The following is a 27,538-nucleotide window of genomic DNA, read 5'->3' as shown; positions in this document are numbered from 1 at the left end:
ACTGTTCTGTGCCCCCCCCCGCGTATCTGTCCCTCAGTCCCGCCCCCTCCCTGCGCGCCCGGCGTCACTGTTCTGTGCCACCCCCCCGCGCATCTGCCCCTCAGCCCCGCCCCCTCCCTGCACGCCCCACCTGCGCAATGTCCTCTGGCCCCGCCCCCTCCATGCGCTTGGCACATCCTCCCCGCAGTGTCCAGTTGCCGGTCTCCTGCCCACCCCCCGTCATGTCTGTGACAATGTGACGCGCTCTGTGCTCCCCCTGCAGCCGCGGCCTCCCCGCTGAACTCGGTGTCCCTGTGGCTCTGGATCCGGGGCTGCGGGACCCCAGGCCGCTTGCTGATGTGTCCCGGCCCAGAACAGGGCCATGGAGCCCCCGGGTCTGCGAACATGGGGCTCTGCTCAGTCTCTGCCCCAGGGAGATGTGGGGGGTCTCTGTGCTTCTCACTGGGCTGGGACACGGCCGCACACTGCAGGGGCACTGCCTATCACTCGATGGGCATTGGCCTGCTAAACCTCAGGGTTGTGAGTTCAATCCTTGAGGAGGCCATTTGGGGACTGGTCCTGCTTTGAGCAGGGGGTTGGACTAGATATCTCCTGAGGTCCCTTCAACCCTGATATTCTATGATTCCTCTTCCATTCAGTCCCCACTTGACAGGAGTGGCGGCCATGTCTTGAACAGGTTTGGCTGGAAACCAGAGCTATGTTCTGTTTCAGCTCAGCTTGGGACCCTAGGAAAATAGATGTAGCATTCATTTCCAGCTCTCACCATGTGTGAGGCATTGGCTGCTAAAATCATCTAGAAAACAGTGAGCTGGTCACCAGGATGGTGTGCATCAGGGGTCTGGTGTGTCCTGCCCTGTCAGGGCTGGAGAGATGCTTTGGTGGACCAGCCCATGTTCTGTGTACTGCTCTGCACCAGAGGGAGAAATTTCTGTCCCCTGCTTTCACCAGCTATTCTCCTTCCCAAGGAGGCTGTGTGAAGAGTTCTCCCTTTTTCCTCAGTAACGGCTTGCTGCCTTTTGATCTAGTTTATTAGGTGAGATTGAGCGCCATAATATCGGAGTGCCTTTGAGTTGTGCTGTGTTTCACCCCATAGGTTCACCAGCTTGAGCAATGATTTGTACTTAGAACCATAAAAAGCAGGAGGGAGGAGGATCCACAAGCAAAACATCTATATTTGGAAGCCTGTTTCATCTAGCAGGTAACAAATGGGATACCTTGAGCTGACCTCTCACTGGCAGGCCCATTTACTGCAGCACAACTGATTGGTTCATAAGGAGGTGAACCATGTAGCTTCAACTTGGATTTCATCCTGAAGTTTTGGAGCTCAATACTGTCTCTTGCAAATGTGTGAATGTGATCTCCTCATTTGTGGAAATGTGATGACCCGAAACCTTCCTAGATTCTTCCTCTCCTCCCTGTCCCCCACTGCCCCCCCCCACTCCCCAAGGTCATTTTTATATAAGATGTCTTCAGCGTATAAAGCTTTTAGATTACATCCATTCCTGGTGATTTTAGGGGTGGATTGATTCCTTGTGTTCATTTCACAAGTCTGTCAGTGGTTTCAGATTGCTGTCAGGAGAAAAGAGGGGAGCTCTCTCTTGTCGAGGGTGTCCCTCTCTAGGAGCTGAGCGCTGAGTACTATAAATAAGCTCTTTGCCTTTCCTAGGCTTGGCAACTTTGTTAACTGTTTTGTTTCTTTCTACCTTCTCTTCACACCTCTCAGTGGGTGTTATTGTTTTTCTTTGGTTAAGATTTTCAAAAGTGGGTGCCTAAAGTTAAGCTTCTAAATCCATATTTAAGCACCTAAATAAGTAGCCTGAGATTCAAAAGCAGTCAGTTCCCCACAGCTCCTGCTGATGTGTGTCAGTTTAAGTTTGCCAAATGCTGTGGGATCCTTCAGGATAAAAGGTGCTGTGGAAGCATAGCGAGTACTTTTACGGTGCTGAATAGTGGGCTGCACGTGTATAAGACGTAGAAAACCAGTCTGTGCCCAGAAAGCCTCCAGTCTCAGTTCAGGCCCCATATGGAGCCTGAGCTGAACACACAGGAGGCACGGGAAGGTATGTGGATGGCCACGTAGTCTGGCAAGGAGTGATGTGCTATGCAGTTTGTGTAGGGGCATAACTTGATAGCTCAATTCATGTTTTTGTAGCAAATCCTTGTGGTTCTCAGTGAGGGATTCGGATGAGGCCCTGGAACCAGAAAGGTACAGTATAATGATCACAAGTTAGCAGTGGCTAGGGAGGAGCTTCTAATTGTTGGGTTGTTTTCTGCGCTCCTCAGCTCTCAGGGACAGCCCCACAGCAGCCTTGGTGCAGACAAAAGGATGAAATCGCACTCTCAGTGGGGGACTAAACATGGAGATACGCTGCGGCGGCCTCTTGTTCAGTTCCAAATTTGACTCAGGGAACCTGGCCCATGTGGAGAAGGTGGAACACCAGGACGGAGAAGGGGACGTAGCTGGGAACAACAGCAGCAGCAGCAGCTCTACTGTGTCTGCGGTGTTTGGCAGCTCCTTGCCCACGGCTGACTATGAATTCAATGTGTGGACCAAGCCCGACTGTGCTGAGACGGAGTATGAAAATGGGAACAGGTAAAGGGACTCGAGAGGACGGTGGAGCTTCTCCTGATGAGCCTTCCTTTCATTCTCCCTGTGCCAGGATGCAAGGCCGACATGAGCTAACAGCTGGAGCCATGCCAATCCTGGCAATTGTTTAGCATGTGGCTCTGTTCCTTGGCCATTCCTTGTCTTCTACTCATGTTCCGTGCTGATGACAGCGTGAACCTTTCTGCTGCAAAGTGCATAAAGGGCACGGAGAAACCAGAGAGCTCCTACTCTGGCACTCTGCAAATCCTTCTGGGGCCTCACTGCCTCTTGCATCCGGGCTAATAGTAAAGCTTCTTGCAGGAGGATGCTTAGCTGGCCATTCTGGGGATGATACCCGTGGTAGACTAGTAGTCAGGTTCTCTTGTAGCCAGTTGGCTTCTGCAGCTCGAATAGGGAAAGAATCAGTCTCTCAAGTCCCTAGAGACCCATGTGGCTGAGCTGCTGTGGGTAGCTTCGTAGAAGAAAGAGACACTTTTATATGCCCACTTCTCTGATTATGCTGCACTCTTACTTCAGGAGGCCTGAGGTTGCTGAGCTGACTTAATGCTGGAGTCCCATTCGGGTTCTGACCTTACTGCCAGTGCTCGTGCCCCAGCACCAGAGTTGTTGTGGGGTAGCAGACAGTGCTTTTCTGTGGGATAGAAGAATGTCAGCTCCATTACTCAGCTGACAGACTGACCTGGTCCCTCTTTGTGTCATTTTCAGATCCTGGTTTTATTTCAGTGTGAAGGGAGGTGCTCCAGGCAAGCTGATCAAAATCAACATCATGAACATGAACAAACAGAGCAAACTCTATTCCCAAGGCATGTCGCCTTTCGTTAGGACCCTGCCTGTCAGGCCCCGCTGGGAGCGCATCCGGGAGCGGCCCACCTTCGAGGTATCCGTGCAGTGAGCACGTCGGGGGATGATGCTGCGTGGAGTTGACGGTGGATTGGTGCGTTGGGGTCAGGTCCCGTCTGCAGCTTTGTGACTCTTTAGCATTCTCTTTGGTTCAGTGAGCAGCATGTAAGAGAGGGTTTAACTTTGTAAAGGAAAATGTGAACTCCTGGGTCTCTGTAACAGTCTTACCATGGAGTCAGACAGTCCCTGTGGGCGCTCCAGTCTCTCTTGCCACCCAGGCAAGCTGGATGTAGTGATAAATGATCACTTATCCCCCAAATCATAAAATATTCAGGTTGCTCCCAGTCCCAAGAGGCTCGTTGCTTACCTCAGATCTCACACCAAAGACAACATTGGTAGCCAATCCTATAGTAAACTAACTAAGGATTTAGTAACTAGGAAAAGAGTTACTTACAGATTAAAGCAGGCAACATGTATACACAAATGAGTTTTCGTTCTGTGGTTCCACAAGGTGACAGAGATGTAGTAATTTGTCAGAACTGAATGTCTTTTGAGGTCTAACCCAGGGTGACCCTGATGATCTCTGCTTTTTGTTTCTTAAATTCAACCCTTGTAAGAGTTCAAATAGCAAAGAGACGAAAAATCTTCTTGTCAGTATCTTTAGTTCCCTCTTCCAGAACTCAAGCTGATGGGACACTTGTAGAACCTTCATTGTGGTAAGAAAGCCGTTACACTAGGCTTTGCATTGTGATAGACTCATAGACTTTAGGGTCAGAAGGGACCAATATGATCATCTAGTCTGACCTCCTGCACAAAGCGGGCCACAGAACCCTACACATCCACTTCTATAACAAACCCCTAACCTATGTCCGAGTTATTGAAGTCTTCAAATTGTGGTTTGAAGACCTCAAGCTGCAGAGAATCCACCAGCAAGTGACCCATGCCCCACGCTGCAGAGGAAGGCGAAAAACCTCCAGGGCCTCTGCCAATCTGCCCCAGAGGAAAATTCCTTCCCGACCCCAAATATGGTGATCAGCTAAACCCTGAGCATGTGGGTAAGACTCATCAGCCAGCACTCAGGAAATAATTCTCTGTAGTAACTCAGATCCATCCCATCCAACATCCCATCACAGACCACTGGGCATACTTATCTGCTGATAATCAAAGATCAATTGCCAAAATTAAGCTATCCCATCATACCATCCCTTCCATAAACTTATCAAGCTTAATCTTAAAGCCAGATATGTCTTTTGCCCCCACTACTCCCCTTGGAAGGCTGTTCCAGAACTTCACGCCTCTAATGGTTAGAAACCTTCATCTAATTTCAAGTCTAAACTTCCTAGTATCCACTTTATACCCATTTGTTCTTGTGTCTACATTGGTACTAAGCTTAAATAATTCCTCTCTCTCCCTAATATTAATCCCTCTGATATATTTATAAAGAGCAAGCATATCCCCCCTCAGCCTTCTTTTGGCTAGGTAAACAAGTCAAGCTCTTTGAGTTTCCTTTCATAAGGCAGGTTTTCCATTCCTTGGATCATCCTAGTAGCCCGTCTCTGAACCTGTTCCAGTTTGAATTCATCCTTCTTAAACATGGGAGACCAGAACTGCACACAGTATTTCAGATGAGGTCTCACCAGCGCCTTATATAACGGTAGTAACACCTCCTTATCTTTGCTGGAAATACCTCGCCTGATGCATCCTAAAACTGCATTAGCTTTTTTAACTGCCATATCACATTGGCGGCTCATGGTCATCCTGTGATCAACCAATACTCCAAGGTCTTTCTCCTCCTCTGTTGCTTCCAACTGATGTGTCCCCAATGTATATCTAAAATTCTTCTTATTAATCCCTAAGTGTATGATCTTGCACTTTTCACTATTAAATTTCATCCTGTTACTATGACTCCAGTTTACAAGGTCATCCAGATCTTCCTGTATGATATCCCGGTCCTTCTCCGTGTTAGCAATACCCCCCAGCTTTGTGTCAGCCGCAAACTTTATTAACACATTCCACTCTTTGTGCCAAGGTCAGTAATAAAAAGGTTAAATAAGATTGGTCCCAAAACTGATCCCTGAGGAACTCCACTAGTAACCTCCCTCCAGCCTGACAGTTCACCCTTCAGTACGACTTGTTGGAGTCTCCCCTTTAACCAGTTCCTTATCCACCTTTCAATTCTCATATTGATCCCCATCTTTTCCAATTTAACTAATAATTCCCCATGTGGAACCGAGTCAAATGCCTTACTGAAATCGAGGTAAATTAGATCTACTGCATTTCCTTTGTCTAAATAATCTGTCACCTTCTCAAAGGAGATCAGGTTGGTTTGGCACGATCTACCTTTAGTAAAACCATGTTGTAACTTGTCCCAGTTACCATTGACCTCAATGTCGTTAACTACTTTCTCCTTCAAAATTTTTTCCAAGACCTTACATACTACAGATGTCAAACTAACAGGCCTATAGTTACTCGGATCACCTTTTTTCCCTTTCTTAAAAATAGGAACTATGTTAGCAATTCTCCAGTCGTACGGTACAACCCTTGAGTTTACCGATTCATTAAAAATTCTTGCTAATGGGCTTGCAATTTCATGCGTCAGTTCCTTTAATATTCTTGGATGATTATCTGGGCCCTCCGATTTTGTCCCATTAAGCTGTTCAAGTTTGGCTTCTACCTCAGATGTGGTAATATCCACCTCCATATCCTCATTCCCGTTTATCATCCTTCCATTATCCTTAAGCTCCTCGTTAGCCTTATTAAAGACTGAGGCAAAGTACTTATTTAGATATTGGGCCATGCCTAGGTTATCCTTAACCTCCATTCCATCCTCAGTGTTTAGCGGTCCCACTTCTTCTTTCTTTGTTTTCTTCTTATTTATATGGCTATAGAACCTTTTACTGTTGGTTTTAATGCCCTTTGCAAGGTCCAACTCTACATGGCTTTTAGCCTTTCTCACTTTATCCCTGTATGTTCTGACCTCACTAAGGTAGCTTTCCTTGCTAATCCCACCCTTCTTCCACTCCTTGTAAGCTGTCTGCTTTTTCTTAATCACCTCTCTGAGATGCTTGCTTATCCAGCTTGGTCTACAACTCCTGCCTATGGTTTTTTTCCCCTTTCTTGGGATGCAGGCTTCTGATAATTTCTGCAGCTGCGACTTAAAGTAATTCCAGGCCTCCTCCGCATTTAGATCCACAAGTTCTTCAGTCCAATCTACTTCCCTAACTAATTTCCTTAATTCTTTAAAGTTAGCCTTTTAGAAGTCAAAAACCCTAGTCCCAGATCTATTTTTGTTTATCCTTCCATCTAGTTTGAACTGAATTAGCTCATGATCACTCGAACCAAGGTTGTTCCCTACAATTATTTCTTCTATGAGGTCCTCACTACTCACCAAAACCAAATATAAAATGGCATCCCCTTTTGTTGGTTCTTCAACTACTTGGTGAAGAAATCCATCTGCTATCACATCCAGAAAAATCTGAGCCCTATTATTCTTTCTCGCACTTGTCCTCCAGTCTATATCTGGGAAGTTAAAGTCTCCCATGATCACACATTTCCCATTAGTGTTTACTTCATTAAAAACATTAAAGAGGTCTCTACATATCCAAATCAGATCCCGGCGGTCTGTAGCACACCCCAAGCACTATCTCAGGGGAGGCTCTAGTAGCTTTTTTTCCCAGTGTGATTTTTGCCCAGACAGACTCTGTCTTGTCCATTCCATCACTTCTTATTTCTTTACAAGTATCAGAGGGGTAGCCGTGTTAGTCTGGATCTGTAGAAGCAACAAAGAATCCTGTGGCACCTGATAGACTAACAGACATTTTGGAGCATGAGCTTCCGTGGGTGAATACCCACTTCGTCAGATGCACGAAAGCTCATGCTCCAAAACGTCTGTTAGTCTATCAGGTGCCACAGGACTCTTTGCTATTTCTTTACAGTTAACCTCATCATTGATGTACAATGCTACTCCACCACCTTTGCCTTTATTTCTGTCTTTCCTAAACAGCACATAGCCTTCAATACCTGTACTCCAGACATGACTACTATTCCACCATGTTTCTGTTATCCCTATAATATCCGGTTTCACTTCCTGCACCAATAGCTCTAGTTCCTCCATTTTGTTCCCTAGGCTCCTCGCATTAGTGTACAGACATCTTAATTTTTGTCATTTGGCTTCACTGACATTCTTTACCTTGTTAGGCACAGACATTCTACCACCAGCATCACCTGTTAGTCTGGTATCTACACTACCCTTCCTCCTTATGTCAATTCTTCTGTCCACGGCTGTATCCCCTCTTACTTTGTTTTCTTCCCTCTCAAAGTTAAGTTCCACAATGGCCCATTTAGTCTTGATAGTTCTTCTGGATGGTGCCTAAGTTCACAAGTTCAGAGCAGGGATTTTTACACTTGTAAAGCAAAATTTACTTATTACCTTATAGCACAGGATACAGGCTAATGCAGGCAGCAACTCACAAGCATTTTATAGAGACTAAACACATTCTTACAAGTTCAGCACCCATTTCAAACAATATTAACATACAGGTGGGCTGGGCTGTGAATTTCCAGCTATGAATTTTTCAATGCTCAGCTGATGCTTACAGCCTTGGCAGGAGCTGGCATCTGGTTTACCAGGGTCATGCCCAGAAAACTCCTCCTACAAACTGAAGATCTTTTTTCTCTAATCCTTCGGTTGTAACGATAGCTGGGAAACAGCCTTCCGAACTGAAATGCGATTGTTAAGAGAATTCCGTAGTTAAAAAAACCCCATGAATTAAAAACTGCTAGATTGAGAGTCCCTGGAGAGTGGTGGAGGTGAGGGGGGCAGCAGCAGGACCACAGTCTCACTGACACACGCACTGCTTCACTAATGGGCCTTGCCCCTGCCCTGACATGCACTCCTGTGCAGTGAGTTTGGTCTTCTGGCTCCTTCAGCGCTTGGCCTTTGGGGAGGCTGGTTGTTGTTCTGTGTACAGTTGTTGCTGGAGATGGACTGAAAACCAGTAACCCTTGGATTGTGACTCCTGGTGACTGTTACTCTGGGCTTGGTTTGTTTTAGCAACCAATCAAGAGTTGAAAGGCTCTTAATTCCATTGCAGATTTCCTGAGGTGGCCTGTCCCATTTCCATGCCTTTCCTTCCTCCCAAAAAACAACTCCAAATGCTTGGGCATTTAACCTTATCAGAAAATATATTATGGAAGGGGTGGGATGTTGGGGCTGAATTTAGACTGGAGCTGGATAATTAGATGACATCAACAATTGCAGCAGAACAGGTTCAGATGGTGTCACAGAGTCCCAGTCTCGGTGCTCTGGAACAGCTCTGAACGTAGTCAGCCAGGACTAGTGCAGAACGTCTCCCCTCAGGGTATGTTCTCATTAGGGCAAACCTCCTCGGCTTCAGTGCCTCCTGGGTCTGACCTCGGAGCGTTCGGCTCCCTGCGGTGAGTCCACCTGGGTGGGACACCTGGGGAAGCCTTACGCTCTCCCAAAGGGGCCCTGCCTCCCGACTCTGCAGCCAGCAGTGACTCTCCGCCAGCGTGGAAGACAGAAGGTTTATTAGTTGTTGGGAACACAGCATAGAACAGAGCTTATTAGCACGGAAATTAGAAACATTCCGCAAAGGCCATCCTGTGAGAGCCCAATCCCAAGCCCTGAACCCTGGGCTGTCCCCTCTTCAGTCCCCCAACCGCTGACTGACCAGCTTCCAGCAGCCCAGCCTCTATCATGCCCAGTTGCCTGTCCTCCAGCCTTTGTCTCTTTCCCTGGGCAAACAGGGCACCTGGCCTCCATCTCTCACTTTGTTCTCCAACTGGCTCTTGCAGAGGATGGGCCCTGGCTATCAATTGCCAGGATACAGAGTGTTGGCCATTGTCTGACCCAGGCAGTCACAGCTGCCCTCTAAGGGTCTCTTATCCCACCACCCACATGCTTGAGTAACGGGGGAAACTGAGGCGCGCACACACAGTATTCAGACAAAACATTAAGACCCGTCCCACTTTGTCACAGATGGGCTAACAGTATTTCAGACTTTGGGTGTCAGCAGATCACCAGAGGGAACAGGAAGAGGTACTCTGTTCTTTCCTGGACAATTTTGCACAAATGGCCTGGTGCATTTTGGGACTTTTCACCTCCCTTTGAAGTCTCAAGTCTTGGTCATTTCTGTTGGGAGGCAGCAAAGTGAGATGGACCAAATGTCTGATCCAGTAAGGCAGAGCCTGTTTTCCTAGGAGGTGGTGTCTGGGCTCCTCGGGGATTCAGAGCAAACATGGGTGGAAGCTGCCTTGATTGTGGGTTTGACTGCAAAGCTGCAGCCACTGTTTAGTGGTGATTATACTACTGGTTATAATGGGTTATAATGCTAGAGCCGGGGGGCGGGTGGGGGAATGGGCATATTTTTAGGTACAACGAGATGAATTGTAGGATGCCAGCCAGTAGCCATATATGCCATGCTGTGCGCCCAAAGGGGGATGACTGCAGGCTTGTGGGTCTCTGCTCCTGGGAGCCATGCCGGCCACTCAGCATCTGCTTTGTGTGTGTCTGTCCCAGATGAAGGAGACCCAGTTTGTGCTGTCCTTTGTGCACCGTTTCCTGGAGTACCGTGGCACCACCACCTACTTTGCCTTCTGTTACCCCTTCTCATACACGGAGTGCCAGGAGATGCTGGCCCAGCTGGACAGCCGCTTCGAGGAGTGTCAATACATGTCACCCAGCAGGTGCGCACCACCCTTGTTACCCTCTCGCTGCCTGTCTTGCCCCAGCCTTGACATGCTTTCTCTGCTCAAGCATACTTTTTGCAGTGGTTCTGGCCTGGGTAGGGAGTTGGGGTAATTGTGCCAGCTGCCCTCTTGTTAGCTGCCATGGGCTTGTATCTCTTATGTCAGCTCTGGAATGAGCAGCCACAGCTGTTTTCTCTGCACTCCTTGGTTCCCAAATGAGTGGTTCTTTGCGAGGGGGAGGTGAGCAGAGGGTGCCCTTTGGGCTTTATTTTGGGTCTCCGGGAACAGCATTCTCCATCCCAAGGTCAGACCAGCTTCCATGCATTCCCTGTGGGTGGGTCCTGGGTGTATCACTAATTTCCATAGCTCTCAGCTGCCTGGGACCCAAGTGTAGGGGACGGGCAGTGGGGGGTCTGTAGCGTCCCTGGTTTCGCAGCCTCAGTGTTGTTTCATACTGAGGAGCAGAGGTGCTGGAGGGTCTGTAATGTGGAAAGGGAGGGAGTGGAACCATTGCTGCCCCCAGCGCTGCCTTTTGAGAGAGGGTTTAGAAGACCTGGCTAAGCAAAGGCTTCATTCCTTTTTAGCTTCCTGGCTGCAGAACATCCTCTCACACAGACCTTTTCCCTTCCCTCGGCAGCCCGATCCCAGGGGAGGTCCATACCTCCTGGGGCTGATCATCAGCACCAGGTATTCTGGCTGCGTGATGCTTGCACCAAAGACTGTCCTCTTTCTGGGAATAGCTTCTGCTCCCTTTCTCAGAAGCTCATTCTGATCTCTGCAGCACTGTTCTATGTTGCAGTCTCTCCCACCTCCATTGCTTCCTGGCCTGGAGACTCTTCCATACTCTGCTGTTATAGCCCTAAACCATTTTCCTTAGACAAGCAGAAAGTAATTCATTATCTCAAGGCAAATCAAAGGCATTCACTCCTCTCAGTGACCTTGTGAATGTCATTCCTCTGCTGATGGCTTTCCAGGGAGGTTTCAGGGAATCGAAGAAATCAGCTGGATATGAAAAGGCAGTTGATGTTGGCACATGAAGCCTGTGGTCTCTGAGCACAAAGAGCTGCAGTTCCATGACAGCCCCTGGCCTTTCTTAGGCTCTAGTTTGACATGGTGTACAGGAGCTGGAGCAGCCGGAGCAGAGAGCTCTCACTTGTAGCTTCAGAAAGACACAGGAAACTGGACTATGAATCCAGCCAGTTGCTCCATGTTTACATACCCAGCCTGAAAGTTACACATGTTCATCTCATGCTGCTGAAGTCCGTGGCATTGCCCGAGGGATGAATTTGGCCTTCTCACACCAGTGCTCTCTGCTGTGTCAGGCTTGGGTGAGTGGGAAATCCCTGTGTGATACTTGGTTGTGCTTCCTGCTGCTGCACTCTCCCTCCCAGGGGTCACAAGGGTCTCCTTGGGATTGGGAACTATCTTTTCCTTTTGGCTGAGCAAGTTCCCTCTCTCCTGATCCCAGACCAGACTCCTCTGCTGCTTTTGAAGAGTGAATGTCCTCTTGAAAGCTCAGGTCTGGCGTCCTTCCACAGGTCTTGGGGTGGTGCCGATGGCAGGACACCTGACTAGAAGAGCCAACAGCAAGCTGTCTGCTCCTGTCCCACTGAAGGGAGGCAGTCCCAGCCTGCCCTGGGTGCTTTCAAGGAATGGTGAGCGTTCCCTGCAGAGCCAGTGACGGGCAGGGTTGTAGACATTCTGCATATTTCCCTTGGATTCCTGCCTTAATCTGTGTGTTGGGAATCGCTTGAATGGAAGTGCCGGGAGGCTTGGGGGAGAACTCTGCACTCTTGGAACTGTTTGTTGACCTTCTCTGCCTGTGCGCATGTCATTTCTCCAGCCTCTGAAGCTGGCATCCAGCCCTCCAGAGAGAGCCTATCTGCAACTTTCAACACGTCCTGCTTCTCTTGGAGCGCTGCTTTCAAAGGGCCCTTTCAGGCCGTGTCAGCCAGCACCCACAGGGCAGAATGCTCCTGTATCCTATGCTGATCCTTTGTCCTGGAGTCCTTGAAGAACCTTGGGCTGAATTTGAGCCCTCTGATTGGGCCCTTTTGCCATTAAGGATTTGTTTTCTTTCATATGTGATCTGTTGTCCTTGGCAACACCTGATCTGTCAGGCTGTTCATGGCATTGTCATGGTGACTGCCTTCATCTCCTTCCTGTCCTCACCCCCCTTCTGTTTTGAAGCAAGTGGCTGGGTATCAGATGCCTGATGCCCGCCAGCCTGAAGGATCCTGAGGACATTAGACCACCTCTCACCTACAATGGATAGTGGCAAACCAGTAGCGAAGCAGAACACTGCTTTTAAGCTTAGGTGCCAGCTCTCTCTCCACATCCCTTGTATTCTATTGCCTGGGATCCTTCATGTCATGGCTCTGTTTCAGATTGAGTCCTGCTGGTCGCCAGCAGCCAGAGCTGTCCCTAGGCATGTACGCTGCTTGTATGCACGACTGCATGGTGGGCTTCCTGCCTTCTACATGTGGTCTGGACTGATGGCTTCCTCCCCAGGGCTCTGCAGTGCCCCTCCTGATTTCCCTCTCCACACTTCCCTTTGGATTCAGTAGCTCAGTCTGTTTTGAATCCGTGCTTCCAGCTGTGTGTCCCACACCCAGCTAGATCATACAGACACCCAAAAGAGGCACCAGAGGATTGGGCCATGGCAGCTTGACCCAGCTGCTCCCCTTCCTTTTGACTTGGTTTTTAGCCTCTCAATGCATCCCTGCATTGAGACTTCACCAGACTTTCCCACTCTCAGGCAGGAGCAGAAGTTACAGCTTCCCCAGCAGAGGCCTCAAAATGAGCACGACCAACGGAGAGCACTAGGGCCGGGCCATTCGTAGGGGCTGGCTAGGTGATGGGACAGTCTCTGGGCTGCTGTCACCAGAACGCAGAGGGAAGAATCCTTCAGGTCATCTGGTGTCTAGATGCTCCTTGCGGGAGGAGAGGGCCAGGGAGGACAGGAATACTGCTGAGATCAAAAAGCCTGGGAAAAGACTAAGTCTGTATGCTGTGAAATGGAGTTGGGGGTGGGGAAGGACAGGAGGACAATAGACCAGATGAAGAGAGTGTCGGGAGATGGAGGGATAAACCAGAGACGTAAACTGGCAGTTAAAGAAGTGTTAAACGTTCTAGAGCAATTAGTCAGAGTGCAGCGACTGAGGGAGAGAGACGGCCAGGTGCACAGAAAGAGCCTGAAGCCAGGGAAACGTCGTAACATCGCGTAGTGCGGACCCTGCAGTAAGTAGATCTAAGTACGTCAACTTCAGCTACGTTATTCATGTAGCTGAAGTTGCATAACTTAGATCCATTCCTCCCCACCCCCACCACCCGTAGTGTAGACAAGGCTTCAGTGTTAAAAATGTTTTATTTCTCATTTGAATTTGTCTTCCAGCTGGTGGCTCGTGTTTATGCCTTTTTCCGCTAAATTCAAGAGCCATTTGATACATAGTATTTTCTCCCCAGGCAGGTACTTACACACTGTAATCCAGGCACCTCTGTCATCGTTTTGATAATGTTAGCAAATGGAGCTCATCATGTTTCTCACTGTACAGCATTTTCTCTGGTTCGTGAATCGTTTTTGGGGCTCTTTTCTGCACCCTCTGCAATTTTTCAACATTTTTTTAAAATGTGGACTCCAGAGCTGGACGCCATATTCCAGTGTCGATCTCCCCACTGCCATGTAAGGAGGGACGGTCATCTCCCTGCTCCTACTCACTAATCTGGCAGCACCACCGTCCTCTGTCACATTGGCATCAGCTCTGAGTTCTGTCTCTGGACCTGCACATCCAGGCCAGGGCGTGTTCTTGCTTTCTGTACAGCATTCTAAGGTGCAGCCTTTCACCATCTCCCCGATTGCCTCATACGGGTGTCAGGGAGCCACAGGGTCCGTGCTCCCCACGAGATTTGGAGTGGTCTCTGGGAGGAACCCCTACAGTATGCCAGACTCCCTAGGGGTCCCACTCTTCCTCCAGGCTGCATCACGAGGCCTCCCCCCTTCCTGAAACTGGGCCTCTGAGCCTGCAGACCCCCTGCTTCACATTGTGAGCCTGCTTTAGGAAGTCCCACTGAGCCAGACCATGGGGGAGACGTGTCCTCTCCTCAGGGATCTGTGCCCCCCGCCCAGCACCTGCAGGGACACTCACCCAGCCTTGTGAAACCAGGCGGGTTTATTGGTCACCTGGCACACGGCCCAGACAGCCCCTCGGGCGGCCCAGAGAACTGACGGTTACAGCCCAGCCCGGCCTTGTCAGCCAGCGCCCAGCCCACCTGCAGTGACCCCCTTAGTTCAAGCTCTGTCTGTCTCCAGCCTCTACCTCTTATCCTCACACCTCCCCAGTCCCTTGTTCTCGAGCTGGGAACATTGCTCAGCCTCCCTGCTGAGAGATGGGGAAATCCGTCTGCCTCTGGAGCCAGGGTTGCCAGAGGTAAATGTCCTGGGGACTGGATCTGTTGTTGTCTTCTTGGATTCTCCGTGGATAGGGGTCTGCCTCAGCCAGTCCTTTTCCAGTGTCCCATCCCAGCTCGGAGCACTGGGCACCACTCACGCTTATGTCTCCTAGCCTCCCTGAGAGCAAACAGTCCCTTTCCCCTGTGATGATGCTGGTTCTGGCGGGACCCAGCTGAGAGTGCCAATTCAGGACCAATTGCTCAAACAGGGCAGTTACAGCCCTAGGCTGGGGTTTTTCCACCTCTAAGGCAAACCAAACCGGCCAGACAAAAATGACTTCAGTTTCACCCCACTGGCCAACCACAAGTCACACAAGCAGTTTCCTTAGACACTCCAGTCTCCCAGTATCACCACCAATCCCATTCGTCCTCGGGATGAACGGTTATGAAAACCAACACCCCAATAAAAGAAAAAGGTTCTCTCGATCCCAAAGAATCAAGCCCCAGACCCAGGTCAATATACACACCAGATCTTTCCCACAAATCACACTGTTGCCAATCCTTTAGAATCTAAAATCTAAAGGTTTATTCATAAAGGGAAAAGGGTAGGATGAGAGCTAGAATTGGTTAAATGGAATCAATTCCATACAGTAATGGCAAAATTCTTAGTTCAGGCATGTAGCAGTGAGGGAGTAAAGTGCAGGTTCAAATCAAGTCTCTGGAGTACATCCACAGCTTGGATGGGTCATCAGTCCTTTGTCCGAGCTTCAGTTTGTAGCAAAGACCCTCCAGAGGTAAGAAGCAGGATTGAAGACAAGATGGAGATGAGGCATTAGCCTTATATAGGCTCTTCCAGGTGTAAGAATGTTAGGTAATAAAGCAAGTCCTCACTCACCTCTCCAACACCCAAGCTCGTGCGGAGTTGGAATTTTGGGCACACAATTCTGTCAGAGACCAGACACTAATGCGTTGATCAACGGGCTCACACTACCCCAAAAGCTTTAGAATAAGTGTGGCGCCTTTATTAGGGGTGAGCATCAATATTTATACACAGAAGTAAACAAAGTGATTAATAAAAGATAATGGTCATGCATAATCAATCAAGATTTTACAGGAAGAGCAAGTTTAACAAGTAAATGCATAGAGATAAAGGCTAATGGCTACTTGAGGAAGGGGGTGTCATGAGTAGTTTGCAGGTCAGTGCTTTGTTCAAAAAAAGGTTCAGAAAGGATTATGCAGAGACGGCCAGTCTGGGTGTTTTTTGGCTCCAAAGTTCACCAAAAGTTTAGACCCAACAAGAACACTTCTTTGTTCTTATGGAAAGAACTTTTCTTGTGGAAAATTACAGCAACATGGAGTTTGCAGTCACATGGGCCAGTTCCTGCACACCCTGCTGAGTTACAAGGCGTATCTGCCTCCTCTCAATAGGTCAATTGTGTAGCTGATGGTCCTTAATGGGCCATCAAGCAGGCTAGATAGAGCTAACACCAACTTGTCTGGGATGTTTCCCAGAAACACAGCACAGATTTGAAATACAGACAGTATACAGCCAATACTCATAACTTAAACCACAAAATGATACATACATATAGACACCATAATCATAACCAGCAACCCATAACCTGGTTTTAGACACCTTATATGACCCCCTTTACATAAGATTTGGTGCCACTGCAGGACCTTGGTTGCAAACCATGTTCTGTATGGTCCCAGTTTATATCAATAACATCACATCCCCTCACTAGGGAACACTGCAACTTATAGGGAAAACCGAGCCACACGCCGGCTTCAAAAAAATTTTAAAAAATGTCCGCTTCGTCCCCATAGGCCATTTCTTGTCTGCCCTGTTGGTTATTGCTGCCTCCTCTTCTCTGGCCTCCAGGGTGCCTCTTGGGTCTGTCCAGAATGCTGTTGCTGTGAGCTCATTTTCCTGGCCGTTGGGATCCCTGCACTGCCTCCTCTGTACCTGGTGCAAGCTGCTTGTCGCGCCTTGCACAATTCTGCTCCTTCCTTGTCCTGCTCTTGTCTCACTAGGGCACCCCTCCTCCTGCAAGCAGCGCCAGCCTTTATTACCCGTCCACCTGTCCTTCCCACCGGCAATGCCCTCTTTGAACTGATCTGTAAAGAGGCAACCAGGTTCTTCCTTAACAACCTCCTCAAGATGCACCTGTGGCGACCTGTGGACTGAACTGGTAGGAGCTGGCAGGGACCAGTGAGTCCACTGCCTCCTGTTGACACAACCCACCACTCTCAAACCTGAAAAACATGCCCATGACCCCTTCATCCTGATCACCTGCCTCCCTTGCCCACTCTCTCCACCTGCTAGTTACACCAGCTGGGGTGTCTGCTCTGCTGTGGGGCGAGGGCAGCGTCTCCATGGTGCATCACCCATGGTGGTCCTGAGTGGGCCTATGAACGCTGCTGCAATGGAAATAATAAAGAAGTGGTACATAGGGCTGGGCTCCAGATTCCAGGCAAGACTCAGAACTAGACAGGAGCAGGGTGCACTTAGACTGGATAGCCAAGCCGGGCTGGAGGCCTCACCCAGGGGCCCCAGAATTGTTCTGGGGGATGGGAGCAGAGCAGGCACTGAGGGAAGCCAGGAGAAGGTAACTGTTTTGTGGGACTTCCTCCCAAAGGGAATGCAGAATGGAGCCCGGGAACCCTGCAGAGGGGAGGCTATGGGCAGGACACCCACTGCTTGGATCGGTGGCCACCTTCCAGACTCAGGTGGGACTCTGCTAGTCCTTCTTGGTGGGACCTGTCCCCTGGCTGGGAAGATGGGTACCTCTCCCTACTGCTGAGGCTGGGATTCCCTTTTCCAGGAGTGCCCAGCTGGTATGTGGGGGGAGCTGCCCTGTCCCCTCGACTGTCACAACTGCTCTTCAGGGCCTTTCTGCATCTCCCCCCTGCAGCACCCTTGACTCCATCTATTACCATCGAGAGCTGCTGTGCCACTCCCTGGACAATCTGCGGGTGGACTTGCTCACTGTCACCTCGTGCCATGGCATGAGGGAGGAGCGCGAGCCCAGGCTGGACAATCTATTCCCCGATGAAGCCACTCCTCGCCCGCATTGCTTTGCAGGGAAGAGGGTAAGTCGCTGGCTGCCTCTGGGTGGGGATGGGGACTGGACTGCCTAGGAGCCCTGGGACCGACATCCTGCCAGCAGACTGGCTGTCTTGTCTGCTGGCATGTCTGCCCCCTGGCAGTTCCTTGAATCCAGGCACGGAGGATGCAGGGGACAGCTTTGTCCTCATGGTGTGAGACATCCCTTAGAGCAAGACGTATTCACTGGGATATCCTATATCCCAGTAAAGAGGAGAAGATAGAAGTTGATAAAATACATGTAGGATCTGAAGAGAAACCATCAAATGAAAGAGAGTCCCATTCAATGACATCAGATGAATGCAGACAACTAAACAATGACAAATGTAAGTGCTGGTATACAAATGCTAGAAGGCTAAATATTAAGATGAGTGACCTTGAGTGCCGGATTATTGCTGCTGATAGGCATCTCAGAAATGTGGTGGAACGCTAATCAGTGGGACACAGTAATACTAGGGTATAAAATATACAGGAAGGACAGTCGGTTGCGCTGGTGAGGGAGTGGTACTACATGGGAAAGAAAACGTAGAGTCACATACAGTGAATATTATAAATGAATCAAACTGTACCATAGAATCTCCATGGATAGAAATTCCAAGCTTGACTAATAAGAATATAGCAGAGGGATTTACTACTGACCCCCTGACCAGGATGGTGATAGTGATTGTGAAAGGCTCAGGGAGAGTAGAGGGGCTATCAAATTAGAAAACTCGGTAATAATTGGGGAGTTCAGCTATCCCCCATACTGATTCACCTTAGGGTGAGATGCAGAAATAACATTTCTAGACACCATTAATAGCTGCTTCATGATGTAGCTAGTCTGGGAACCCACAAGGGAAGAGGAAATTCTTGATTTAGTCCTAAGTGGCTCACAGGGTCTGGTCCAAGAGGTGAATATAGCTGAATCGCTCGGTAATAGTGACCACAATGTAATTCAATTTGATATCCTTCAGTGGAGTAACCAAGAAACCCATCACAGTCACATTTTACTTTGAAAAGAGAAACTATGCAGAAAGGAGGACATGAGTTAAACTAACTGGAATAGTCACAAGTGAAATGCCTGCAGGCTCCATGGAAATGCTTTAAAAACGCCATATAAAAAAAACAAGAGGACCAAAAAACAGTGAGGCGGCAAAATGTGCAGATGATACAAAACTACTCCAGCTAGTTAAGTCCCAGGCAGACTGTGAAGAGCTACAAAAGGATCTCACAAAACTGGGTGACTGGGCAAGAAAATGGCAGATTAAATTCAGTGTTGATAAATGCAAAGTAATTCACATTGGAAAACATAATCCTCGCTACATATAAAATGTTGGAGTCTAAATTAGCTGTTACCACTCAAGAAAGAGATCGTGGAGTCACTGTGGATAGTTCTCTGAAAACGCCCACTCAATGTGCAGCGGCAGTCAAAAAAACGAACAGAATGTTGGGAATCATTAAGAAGGGGATAGATAATGAGACAGAAAATATATTACCTCTGTATAAATCCACAGTACGCCCATATCTTGAACACTGCGTGCAGATGTGGTCACCCCATCTGAAAAAAAGATATATAGGAACTGGAAAAAAACTCAGGAGGTCATCTAGTCCAACCCCCTGCTCAAAGCAGGACCAATCCCCAACTAAATCATCCCAGCCAGGGCTTTGTCAAGCCAGGCCTTAAAAACCTCTAAGGAAGGAGATTCCACCACCTCCCTAGGTAACCCAGGAGCAGTCAAGGAAGACACAGCCATTGCAGAGAAGCTAAACAAATTTGTTGCATTGGCCTCCACTGCAGAGGGAGATTGCCCCATCTGAGCCATTTTCTTTTTAGGGGATAAATCTGAGGAACTATCCCAGACTGAGGTGGCGGAAGAGGTGGTTTTGGATTTAGATAGTGGCAGGATGTTATTTTCTATCCCTTTCCTAGTAGATCCTGACATTCTGTTATCTTTTCTGACTGCTGCCGCCCATTGAAACGGAACCTGCTTGGAGTGTTCAGATGCGGTGAGCTTGGGCTCTCACCCTGCACCAGTGGGCCAGGTTCCTGGAGTGGGATGTGGGGCGGAGCCCTGGGAAATGTACAGTGGCTGGAGCTCCAGAGCGGCTGGGGTGTGTGGCGCAAGGCTGGGAAGAGAACAGTCGGTAGCTCTGAGTGTCTGTCCCCTAGGTCTTCTTCCTGAGCAGCAGAGTTCACCCAGGGGAAACGCCCTCCAGCTTTGTCTTCAATGGCTTTCTGGAGTTCATCCTGCGGGAGGACGATCCTCGAGCCCAGGTGCTGAGGCGCGTGTTCGTCTTCAAGCTCATCCCCATGTTGAACCCAGACGGTGTGGTGCGAGGTCATTACCGGTGAGAGCTGCACTGACTGCGGATGCTGCCCTGGCTCTGCTGGGCTGGGTTTCTCTCTTGCACATCTCCCTGGAGGCAGAGGCTAGGCTTGCGCGCTGGCAGGGGCACGGGGGGGCTGGCAGTAATGAATGCCGGCTCTGGGGCAGCTGGGAACCAGCCTGGGTTGAGCAGCTGACAGGTTCTGATTGCATCAGAACCCCCTAGTGAGGCAAGAGCTGAGTTTGGCAGAGTTTAGAGCCCATGACCCTCAGCTCAAGGCCAGCTCTAGTTTGGAGCCTGCTACATATCTCCAGAGGGACAAAAACACATTTAAAGTCCATGATCCCACCCAGGTGTTTGGTAGCCTCAGTCACTTGCCAAACCATATGCAGAGCTTAGAGTGAAGGGGCAGGAATCACCGGCCTGGAGCAGAGCTCCAAGTTTTCCTGCCTGACCTCCACAGTGCCTGCCGCGCGTGGTGTCAGGAGCAGATGCGGTGCTTGTGAGCAGAGCTCCGGTCGGTGCCAGGTGCAGACTGCACAGAGCCTGTCAGTGGGAGGGCTGCAGCTCGCTGCTCATTGGCCTTGCGAGAGAGCAGGGCTGTGTCTGATGCACACCTGGCCGCTCCCTTCGAGCCGTGACTTAGTTGGTAGCCGGGCTCTGAGCTGTGGTGTGTTACAACAGCAGCTCCTGCTGGCCACGGAAGGAGCTGCAGCACCACTGTGAGCACAACCAGCCATTCATGAAGGGGAGACGCTCCAGAATCTGGTAGCAGTGGGTTGTCTCTTGGCCAGGGGCCCCCTCGAGCCGGCACAGGGGAGTGGAGTGTCTGTAGCTGAGCTTTAGGCCCCACAGCATGGTCTGAACCCCTGGAGATATGGGCTTCTCCTTCCAGTGACTTAAGCTGAAGGAGAGAGTGCTGCGGGGGAGAAGGGGAGCTTCTGGGAGGGCCAGAAGGCCTTCTTCAGTAACTCCCCCGATCTCCCCGAAGAGGCAGTGCTCCCCCTCGGAGTTGCCTCTGTGCCTTTTGAAGGCCTGATGATGGCTCCTTCAGCCTCAGTGGAGCCTCCAGCAGCTTGCTGCATGCTCTGTCCAGCCCTGGGGGTGGAGGGTAGCATTTGCTGGCCCATAGCAGGGTGGCAGGGGTGATCCATGGGAAGTACTTTGGGCCTGGCCCCTGCCTTCGGCAGCATGCCCTGAGGCCTACAGTGCCCAGCAGAGGGCATCCAGCTGGGGACAGGCAGGTGTCATGTCTCCCCTTTCCCTTCTGCAGAACTGATGCCCGGGGGGTGAACCTGAACCGCCAGTATCTGAGCCCTGATGCAGAGCTGCATCCTGCTGTGTATGGAGCCAAAGCCGTGCTCCTTTACCATCACATCCACAGCCGTGGCCCACCCGGCGCTCCTGACTGGAGGGTGCACGCCTCCCCGCTCACCTCCAGCTCACTAAGCACAAAATCTTCCAACCATTCCATCTGCCACTGCACCCTGGCCCCGGAGGCTTCTCTGTCGGAGCTAGAGAAAGCCAACAACCTCCGCAACCACCCCAGCACCGATCTCATGCTTTCTCAGGACCCCCAGCTGCTGGAAGCACCTGCTGCTGAGCTGGGGAACAAGGACCAAGCTGTGTGGATCTTGCCTTCGGAGCCCACGGGAGAGCACTGTGAGAGGGAAGCCGAGACCGCCTCGTCAGTGGCTCCCCTGGAAGCCATCCTCCCCCAGGAGAGCGGGCTGGCATACTACGTGGATCTGCACGGGCACGCCTCCAAGCGCGGCTGCTTCATGTATGGCAACAGCTTCAGCGAGGAGAATGCCCAGGTGAGGGCAGGGCGGTGGCAGCTCAGCAGTGGGGGGATTCTGGCGCCTGCTGCCTCCCCCTGGGCTGGGAAAAGGGGGAGTCCTGCGTTTTAAACCCAGACATAAATTGAGTTCAGCATGGGGTGAGGCTGGAGGGGGAGAATTCAGGATGGGGGTTGGCACAAGGCTGGCATAGATGCATGGAGGTTCGGGGTGTGTGTGCAGGCTGGGGGAGCGCAGGAGAGGTGCATCTGGCTGGAGTGAGGGGCTGGACTGGCTGATGGGGAGGAGAAATGCACAGTACAACTCAGGGCCTGAGAGCCTGGTGCTGAGCTGCAGTGACAGTGGAGTTTGTGGTGCTCCAGTCAGGTGCGTCTCTTACCAGTACGTCTCGGCTTGCCTCAGGAGCCAGTGGTGTGCCTGCACCATGTGGGCACTGCCTGACCTCTGTCTGCCTCTCTCAACCCGTAGGTGGAGAATATGCTGTTCCCGAAACTCATCTCCTTGAACTCAGCTCACTTTGACTTCATGGGCTGCAACTTCTCTGAGAAGAACATGTATGCCAGAGACAAGAGGGACGGGCAGTCGAAAGAGGGCAGTGGACGAGTGGCTATCTACAAGGCTTCGGGCATCATTCACAGGTGTGCGGGCCCCTCTTGGGGGCTCTCCCCAGCCCTTCAGGCGGCTCACGTAGTGTCAGCACCACCTGGTTTAGTGCAGCGGCTCCCCCCGATGGGGCTGTACCACATCACCACGCAGCGGGACACTGGGCTGAGTCAGTGCTGTGGCTGTAGAGGAAATGCTCCGTGGCCGGCATATGAGGCTAGCCTGGGGTCCGCACAGGCTCCACCAGAAAGGTGTAAACTCCTTTTGCCCAGCATAAGCGAGAGCAAGGATTGGTGCTCTGCCATGCCCACCCCTCTTGCCTGCCTGTGCCTGGCCTCTGCAGTGGCTCAGCAGTGGGGCCCAGCACAGGGGCTCCGTGGTAGTAGGAACCAGCCAGGACCTGGAGTCCCAGCACTAGGGTTCCACCATATGGCTTCAGTGGCCATAGTTGAGATTTGGCTGCTTGCTGTGATGAGCTCAGTCACCCCTACTGTGAGCCCAGGTGGGAACGGGTGCTGCTGTGGGTGCCCTGCTCCCACCCTGGGTGCTGGCTGAGCCTCCCCCTCCCTGGGAGTTGCCTGGCTGTTTAGTTTGGCTCTGCAGGCCCTGGACATTCAGAGCCGCTAGCCCTGCTGCTTTCAGGGGAGGGCTTGGGAGCCCCGAATAAAGGCTCTGGTTTTTCCTGCTACAATTAGAGTGCAGTGATGGGGTGTGCAGTGAGTTCCCTGTCCTGGCTCCCTGCGCCCCGCTTCCTGCGGGGAGTGCTCAGCAGAGCTGGGATGCTTGGAAACCAGTCCTGGTCTCGGCTTGGCTCCTCCCCCCTGGAATCACCTCCGTTCTTTAGAGGACGCTGTCTGGCTGCAGGAGGAAGTAGAGCGGCTGGTCGGCACCAGGAAGCCTTGTGGACAGGTCATAGGACATCTGCTCTGTCACTGCCCAGCTGTGACCTTGGGCAGGTCCCATTGCCTCCCTGAGCATCTGTCTTGGATAGGTTTCAGAGCAGAGCCGTAATTAGTCTGTATCAGCAAAAACAACGAGGGGGCCTCATGGCACCTGAGAGACTAACACAATTATTTGGGCATAAACTTTTGTGGGCTAGAACCTACTTCATCAGATGCATGGAATGGAAAATAGTAGTAAGCAGAGTATATATATACAGCACATGAAAAGATGGGAGTTTCCTTACCAAATGGGAGGGTCAGTCTAACGAGACAATTCAATTAAGAGTAGAATACCAAGGGAGGAAAAATCACTTATGTAGTGGGAATGAGGCCTGGTCCACACTACAGCGTTAAATCGATTTAAACAGCGTTAAATTGATTTAACGCTGTACCCGTCCACACTACAAGGCACTTTAAATCAATTTTAAGGGCTCTTAAAATCGATTTCTGTACTCTTCCCCAACGAGAGGAGTAACCTTAAAATCGATATTACTATATCGATTTAGGCTTAGTGTGGACGGAAATCGAAGTTATTGGTCTCATTCTTTTACTGAGCTACCCAGAGTGCGACGCTCCGGAAATCGATGGTAGCCTAGGACCATGGACGCACACCACCGAAATAATGTGCCCTAGTGTGGACGCGTAAAATCGATTTTATAAAACCGGCTTTAATAATTTCGATTTTATGCTGTAGTGTAGACGTGGCCTGAGGGTGGCCCATTTCAGACAGTTGACAAGAGGGTGTTAGTAACCACGGGGGGAAGTTAGTCTGTGTAATGACCCATCCACTCCCAGTCTTTATTCAGGCCTGATTTGATGGTCTGTCTTGTGTAATTAGTCCAGAGAGGCTATGTGTGTGCAACAGCGAGTGCAGTGGAGCTATCGGAGCCAATGACAAGAGACTGCAGCTGTGCCTCTGGCCCCTGCCTTCTAGAGAGAGAGCCCCAGCAGTGGCCGTGCTGATGCAGTGGGAGGTGGCTCCCCCTCCGAGGACTGCTGGGCTCAGGGCAGGGCTTTGTAGCAAGACGTGCTGCTCACTTCTGTAATGAGGATGGTAGTCCTGGCTGTCCTGCTGTCAGGGCAGTGGTCCCGTTTCAGTGAGGGCTGCCAGCTCAAGGGGCAGCAGGTGAGAGGTGCCACTCGAAGAGGCTGGTAGGGATGTTGTGTCATTTGCTCTGGGTGTATGTCTGGAGCCTGGGAATAGTAATGGGGACAGTGCTGGTCCTCGTGGTGTGGATGAAGTGACATGGGCTTCCCTTGTGTTTCCTAGCTACACACTGGAGTGCAACTATAACACCGGGCGCTCGGTGAACAGCATCCCCATGGCCTGCCATGACAATGGGCGGGCGAGCCCTCCACCCCCTCCAACCTTCCCCACCAAGTACACCGTGGAGCTGTTTGAGCAGGTAACACGACTGGCTTGGTCACTCACGGTGCCTCGTGGTGCCGTACGAGGGGGAGCCAGGCGGGCTTGATCACACGCAGTGCCTCATGGAGCCATATGAGCAGGGAACCCAGTGGACTGGGTCACTCACGGTGCCTCGCAGAACCGTACAAGCAGGGAACTCGGCGGGTGCAATCACTCTCAATGCCTTGTGGAGCTGTACAAGCGGAGAACCTGGCAGGCTCCATCACTTGAGGTTCCTCACAGAACTGTACGAGCAGGGAACCGGGCAGGCTCTGTCACTCGCGGTTCCTTGCGGAGCTGTACGCGCAGGGAACCGGGCAGGCTCCCTCGCTCACGGAGCTGTACGCGCAGGGAACCGGGCAGGCTCCCTCGCTCGTGGAGCTGTACGCGCAGGGAACCAGGCAGGCTCAGTGCTGAGCACTGAGCAGCAAGTGTGTGAGCCGTAAATCTCCTCCCGGGCTTGGGAGCAGCCCTATGGAATCAGCTCTTGGGGGCCCATCTAAGCCATTGTTTCTACAGCTTTCACCTTGCTGGTTCCTTATTTGGAGTAAGATTTTTGCAGTTTCCTGACGTTTGCTGTAAAGTATTTGTAAAAGGTATCGGTGCTGATAGTGCAAACCCCATAACTGGGTGGGGGATGCCAGGGAGCTGCCAGAGTGCTTGAGCTGGAAGGGTTGGGAAGTGGCTGTCCTTGCTGCTGGGCGCATTCCTGGCTCCCTTTGGGGCGGCTGAGACTAGATCAACAGCACTGTGAACTGTGGGCCAGAAGCCCTCTGGGTTGCCTGCCCTGTCTGCGTGCTGCCCACGCCAAACCCGGGCCCCCAGGAACTGGGACTGGGACTCGATGACTCTCCCATTTGCTGCGCTGTGCTGTTGCCTGACTGGGCTCTTCCTCACTGAGTGCCTCTTGCCTCGGCAGGTTGGGCGGGCGCTGGCCATCGCGGCGCTGGACATGGCAGAATGTAACCCCTGGTCCCGGCTCGTCATGTCTGAGCACAGCAGCCTAAACAACCTGCGAGCCTGGATGCTGAAGCATGTGCGCAACCTGAAGGGCATGGCTGCATTCTCCCGCAAGAAGGGCTCCAAGTAAGGACCTGCCTAAATCTCCCCCAGGCGGAGTCGGGAGGGGACCCCAGGATAGGGCTAGCAGCTCTGCTGAGTGCATCAGCACCCCAGGGCCTGTGAAAGGCAGGTTAGTAGTGCCGCATGGCTGGGACTCTGTGCGAATTCCAGCGTTGTGTCCATGGGGCAGCCTCCGCCTGCAGCCAGACGCTGCCAGCAGGCTAGAGACTACTCAGGGCTGGGTACCCCTCGGAGTTAGTGCTGACATGGCAGAGAGAGGTGGGATGACTCTAAACAGTGTGGAGAGGGGCTGTGCTACTGGAGGACCCGTCTTTCAGACCCAAGCAGCTTACTCCTGGGGCCTGAAGGTCCCAGGGCCCTTCTCAGGAGTGGGGCCCTTCCCTCAGCATCCGAGCCAAGCTCCAGGGGGCGAGTGAGACCATTCATTCCTGCACCTTTCTTCACTGCCTTCCCAAATTGTGGTGGCTGAATCCCAGCAGCACTACACTTCTGGAGCCTAGCCCTGTAAAACTCTGGCAGCGGCTGGGCTGGGACGTAGCACAATGCTCCAGGGGGAGAGCGGCTTCCGGCGGTCAAGCGCCCTGCCCCGCCCACTGGCAGATCTGTGAGATCATGGGGTGCCCTGCCCAGCTCATAGCACTAGAAATGTGCACAGCGTTTTAGAAACAGGAAAGAAGATGAGTCCACTGCCCCTAGGAGCTGCCAGGAGCCCTGGGATGTGCACAGCACCAATGGCATGGGTGCTTTGAGCTCTGTACTTCAGTAGACTCGGAGCTTCAGAGGGGCCAGTGCTTGCTGTCCCCCTTTTGAAGGGGAGCTGGCGTTTGCCGAGAAGTACGTGCAGGCTGTCATAAACAGATAGCTAAGGGTTAATGTCTCTTTCACCTGAAGCACCTGACCAGAGGACCAATCAGGAAACAGGATTTTTTCAACTCTGGGTGGAGGGAAGTTTGTGTCTGAGTTCTTTGTCTTCTGCCTGAATCTCTCTCAGCTTTGAGAAGTGATTTCTATTCCCTGCTTTCTAATCTTCTGTTTCCAAGTTGTGAGTACAGAGATCATAAAAACAATAAGGGTTATTGTTTTTCTTTTGTATTTACATGTCTATAGTTGCTGGAGTGCTTTGAATTGTATTCTTTTTGAATAAGGCTGTTTATTCAATATTCTTTTAAGCAATTGACCCTGTATTTGTCACCTTAATACAGAGAGACCAGTTTTATGTATTTTTCTTTCTTTTTTATATAAAGCTTTCTTTTAAGACCTGTTGGAGTTTTTTCTTTAGTGAGGAACTCCAGGGAATTGAGTCTGCAGCTCACCAGGGAATTGGTGGGAGGAAGAAGTCAGGGGAGACCTGTGTGTGTTAGATGTACTAGCCTGACTTTGCATTTCCTCTGGGTGAGGGGGGAAGAGAGATTGACTCTCGGTAATTCTGTTCTCCAGGCTGGGAACGGGGAGGGTGGAATCCCTCTGTTTAGATTCACGGAGTTTGCTTCTGTGTATCTCTCCAGGAACACCTGGAAGGGGGGGAAGGGAAAAGGTTTATTTCCCTTTGTTGTGAGACTCAAGGGATTTGGGTCTTGGGGTCCCCAGGGAAGGTTTTTGTGGGGACCAGAGTGCCCCAAAACACTCTAATTTTTTGGGTGGTGGCAGCAGTACCAGGTCCAAGCTGGTAACTAAGCTTGGAGGTTTTCATGCTAACCCCCATATTTTGGACGCTAAGGTCCAAATCTGGGACTAGGTTATTGA

The 27,538-nt window shown here is 50.9% G+C and overlaps 1 protein-coding gene across 14 annotated transcripts in view; it reads left to right on the top strand.

The window, feature by feature from the left end:
* Positions 1–27,538, top strand: part of AGBL5 (ATP/GTP binding protein like 5) — a 109,050-nt gene that overhangs the window by 38,918 nt on the left and 42,594 nt on the right. For 8 of the 14 annotated variants that reach the window (XM_030555023.1, XM_030555019.1, XM_030555026.1 and 5 more), the window contains exons 2-11: positions 1,094–1,198; positions 2,284–2,593; positions 3,314–3,485; positions 9,990–10,156; positions 17,464–17,641; positions 19,804–19,982; positions 21,235–21,778; positions 22,229–22,398; positions 24,575–24,710; positions 25,632–25,798. In XM_030555023.1, the coding sequence (XP_030410883.1) occupies positions 2,358–2,593; positions 3,314–3,485; positions 9,990–10,156; positions 17,464–17,641; positions 19,804–19,982; positions 21,235–21,778; positions 22,229–22,398; positions 24,575–24,710; positions 25,632–25,798 (1,949 nt within the window). In that variant the 5' untranslated portion in view covers positions 1,094–1,198; positions 2,284–2,357. Of the gene's footprint in view, positions 1–145; positions 375–436; positions 520–571; positions 677–1,093; positions 1,199–2,283; positions 2,594–3,313; positions 3,543–9,989; positions 10,157–11,725; positions 11,815–17,463; positions 17,642–19,803; positions 19,983–21,234; positions 21,779–22,228; positions 22,399–24,574; positions 24,711–25,631; positions 25,799–27,538 lie in introns of those variants that run through there. The other 6 variants (XM_030555021.1, XM_030555020.1, XM_030555022.1 and 3 more) reach the window with 6 other exon arrangements.

This window comes from Gopherus evgoodei, chromosome 3, assembly GCF_007399415.2.
Source record: "Gopherus evgoodei ecotype Sinaloan lineage chromosome 3, rGopEvg1_v1.p, whole genome shotgun sequence".
In the NCBI taxonomy this organism is placed as follows: domain Eukaryota; kingdom Metazoa; phylum Chordata; order Testudines; family Testudinidae; genus Gopherus; species Gopherus evgoodei.
The sequence above is the reverse complement of the archived record's forward strand: the minus strand, read 5'-3'. Positions and strand labels throughout refer to the sequence as shown.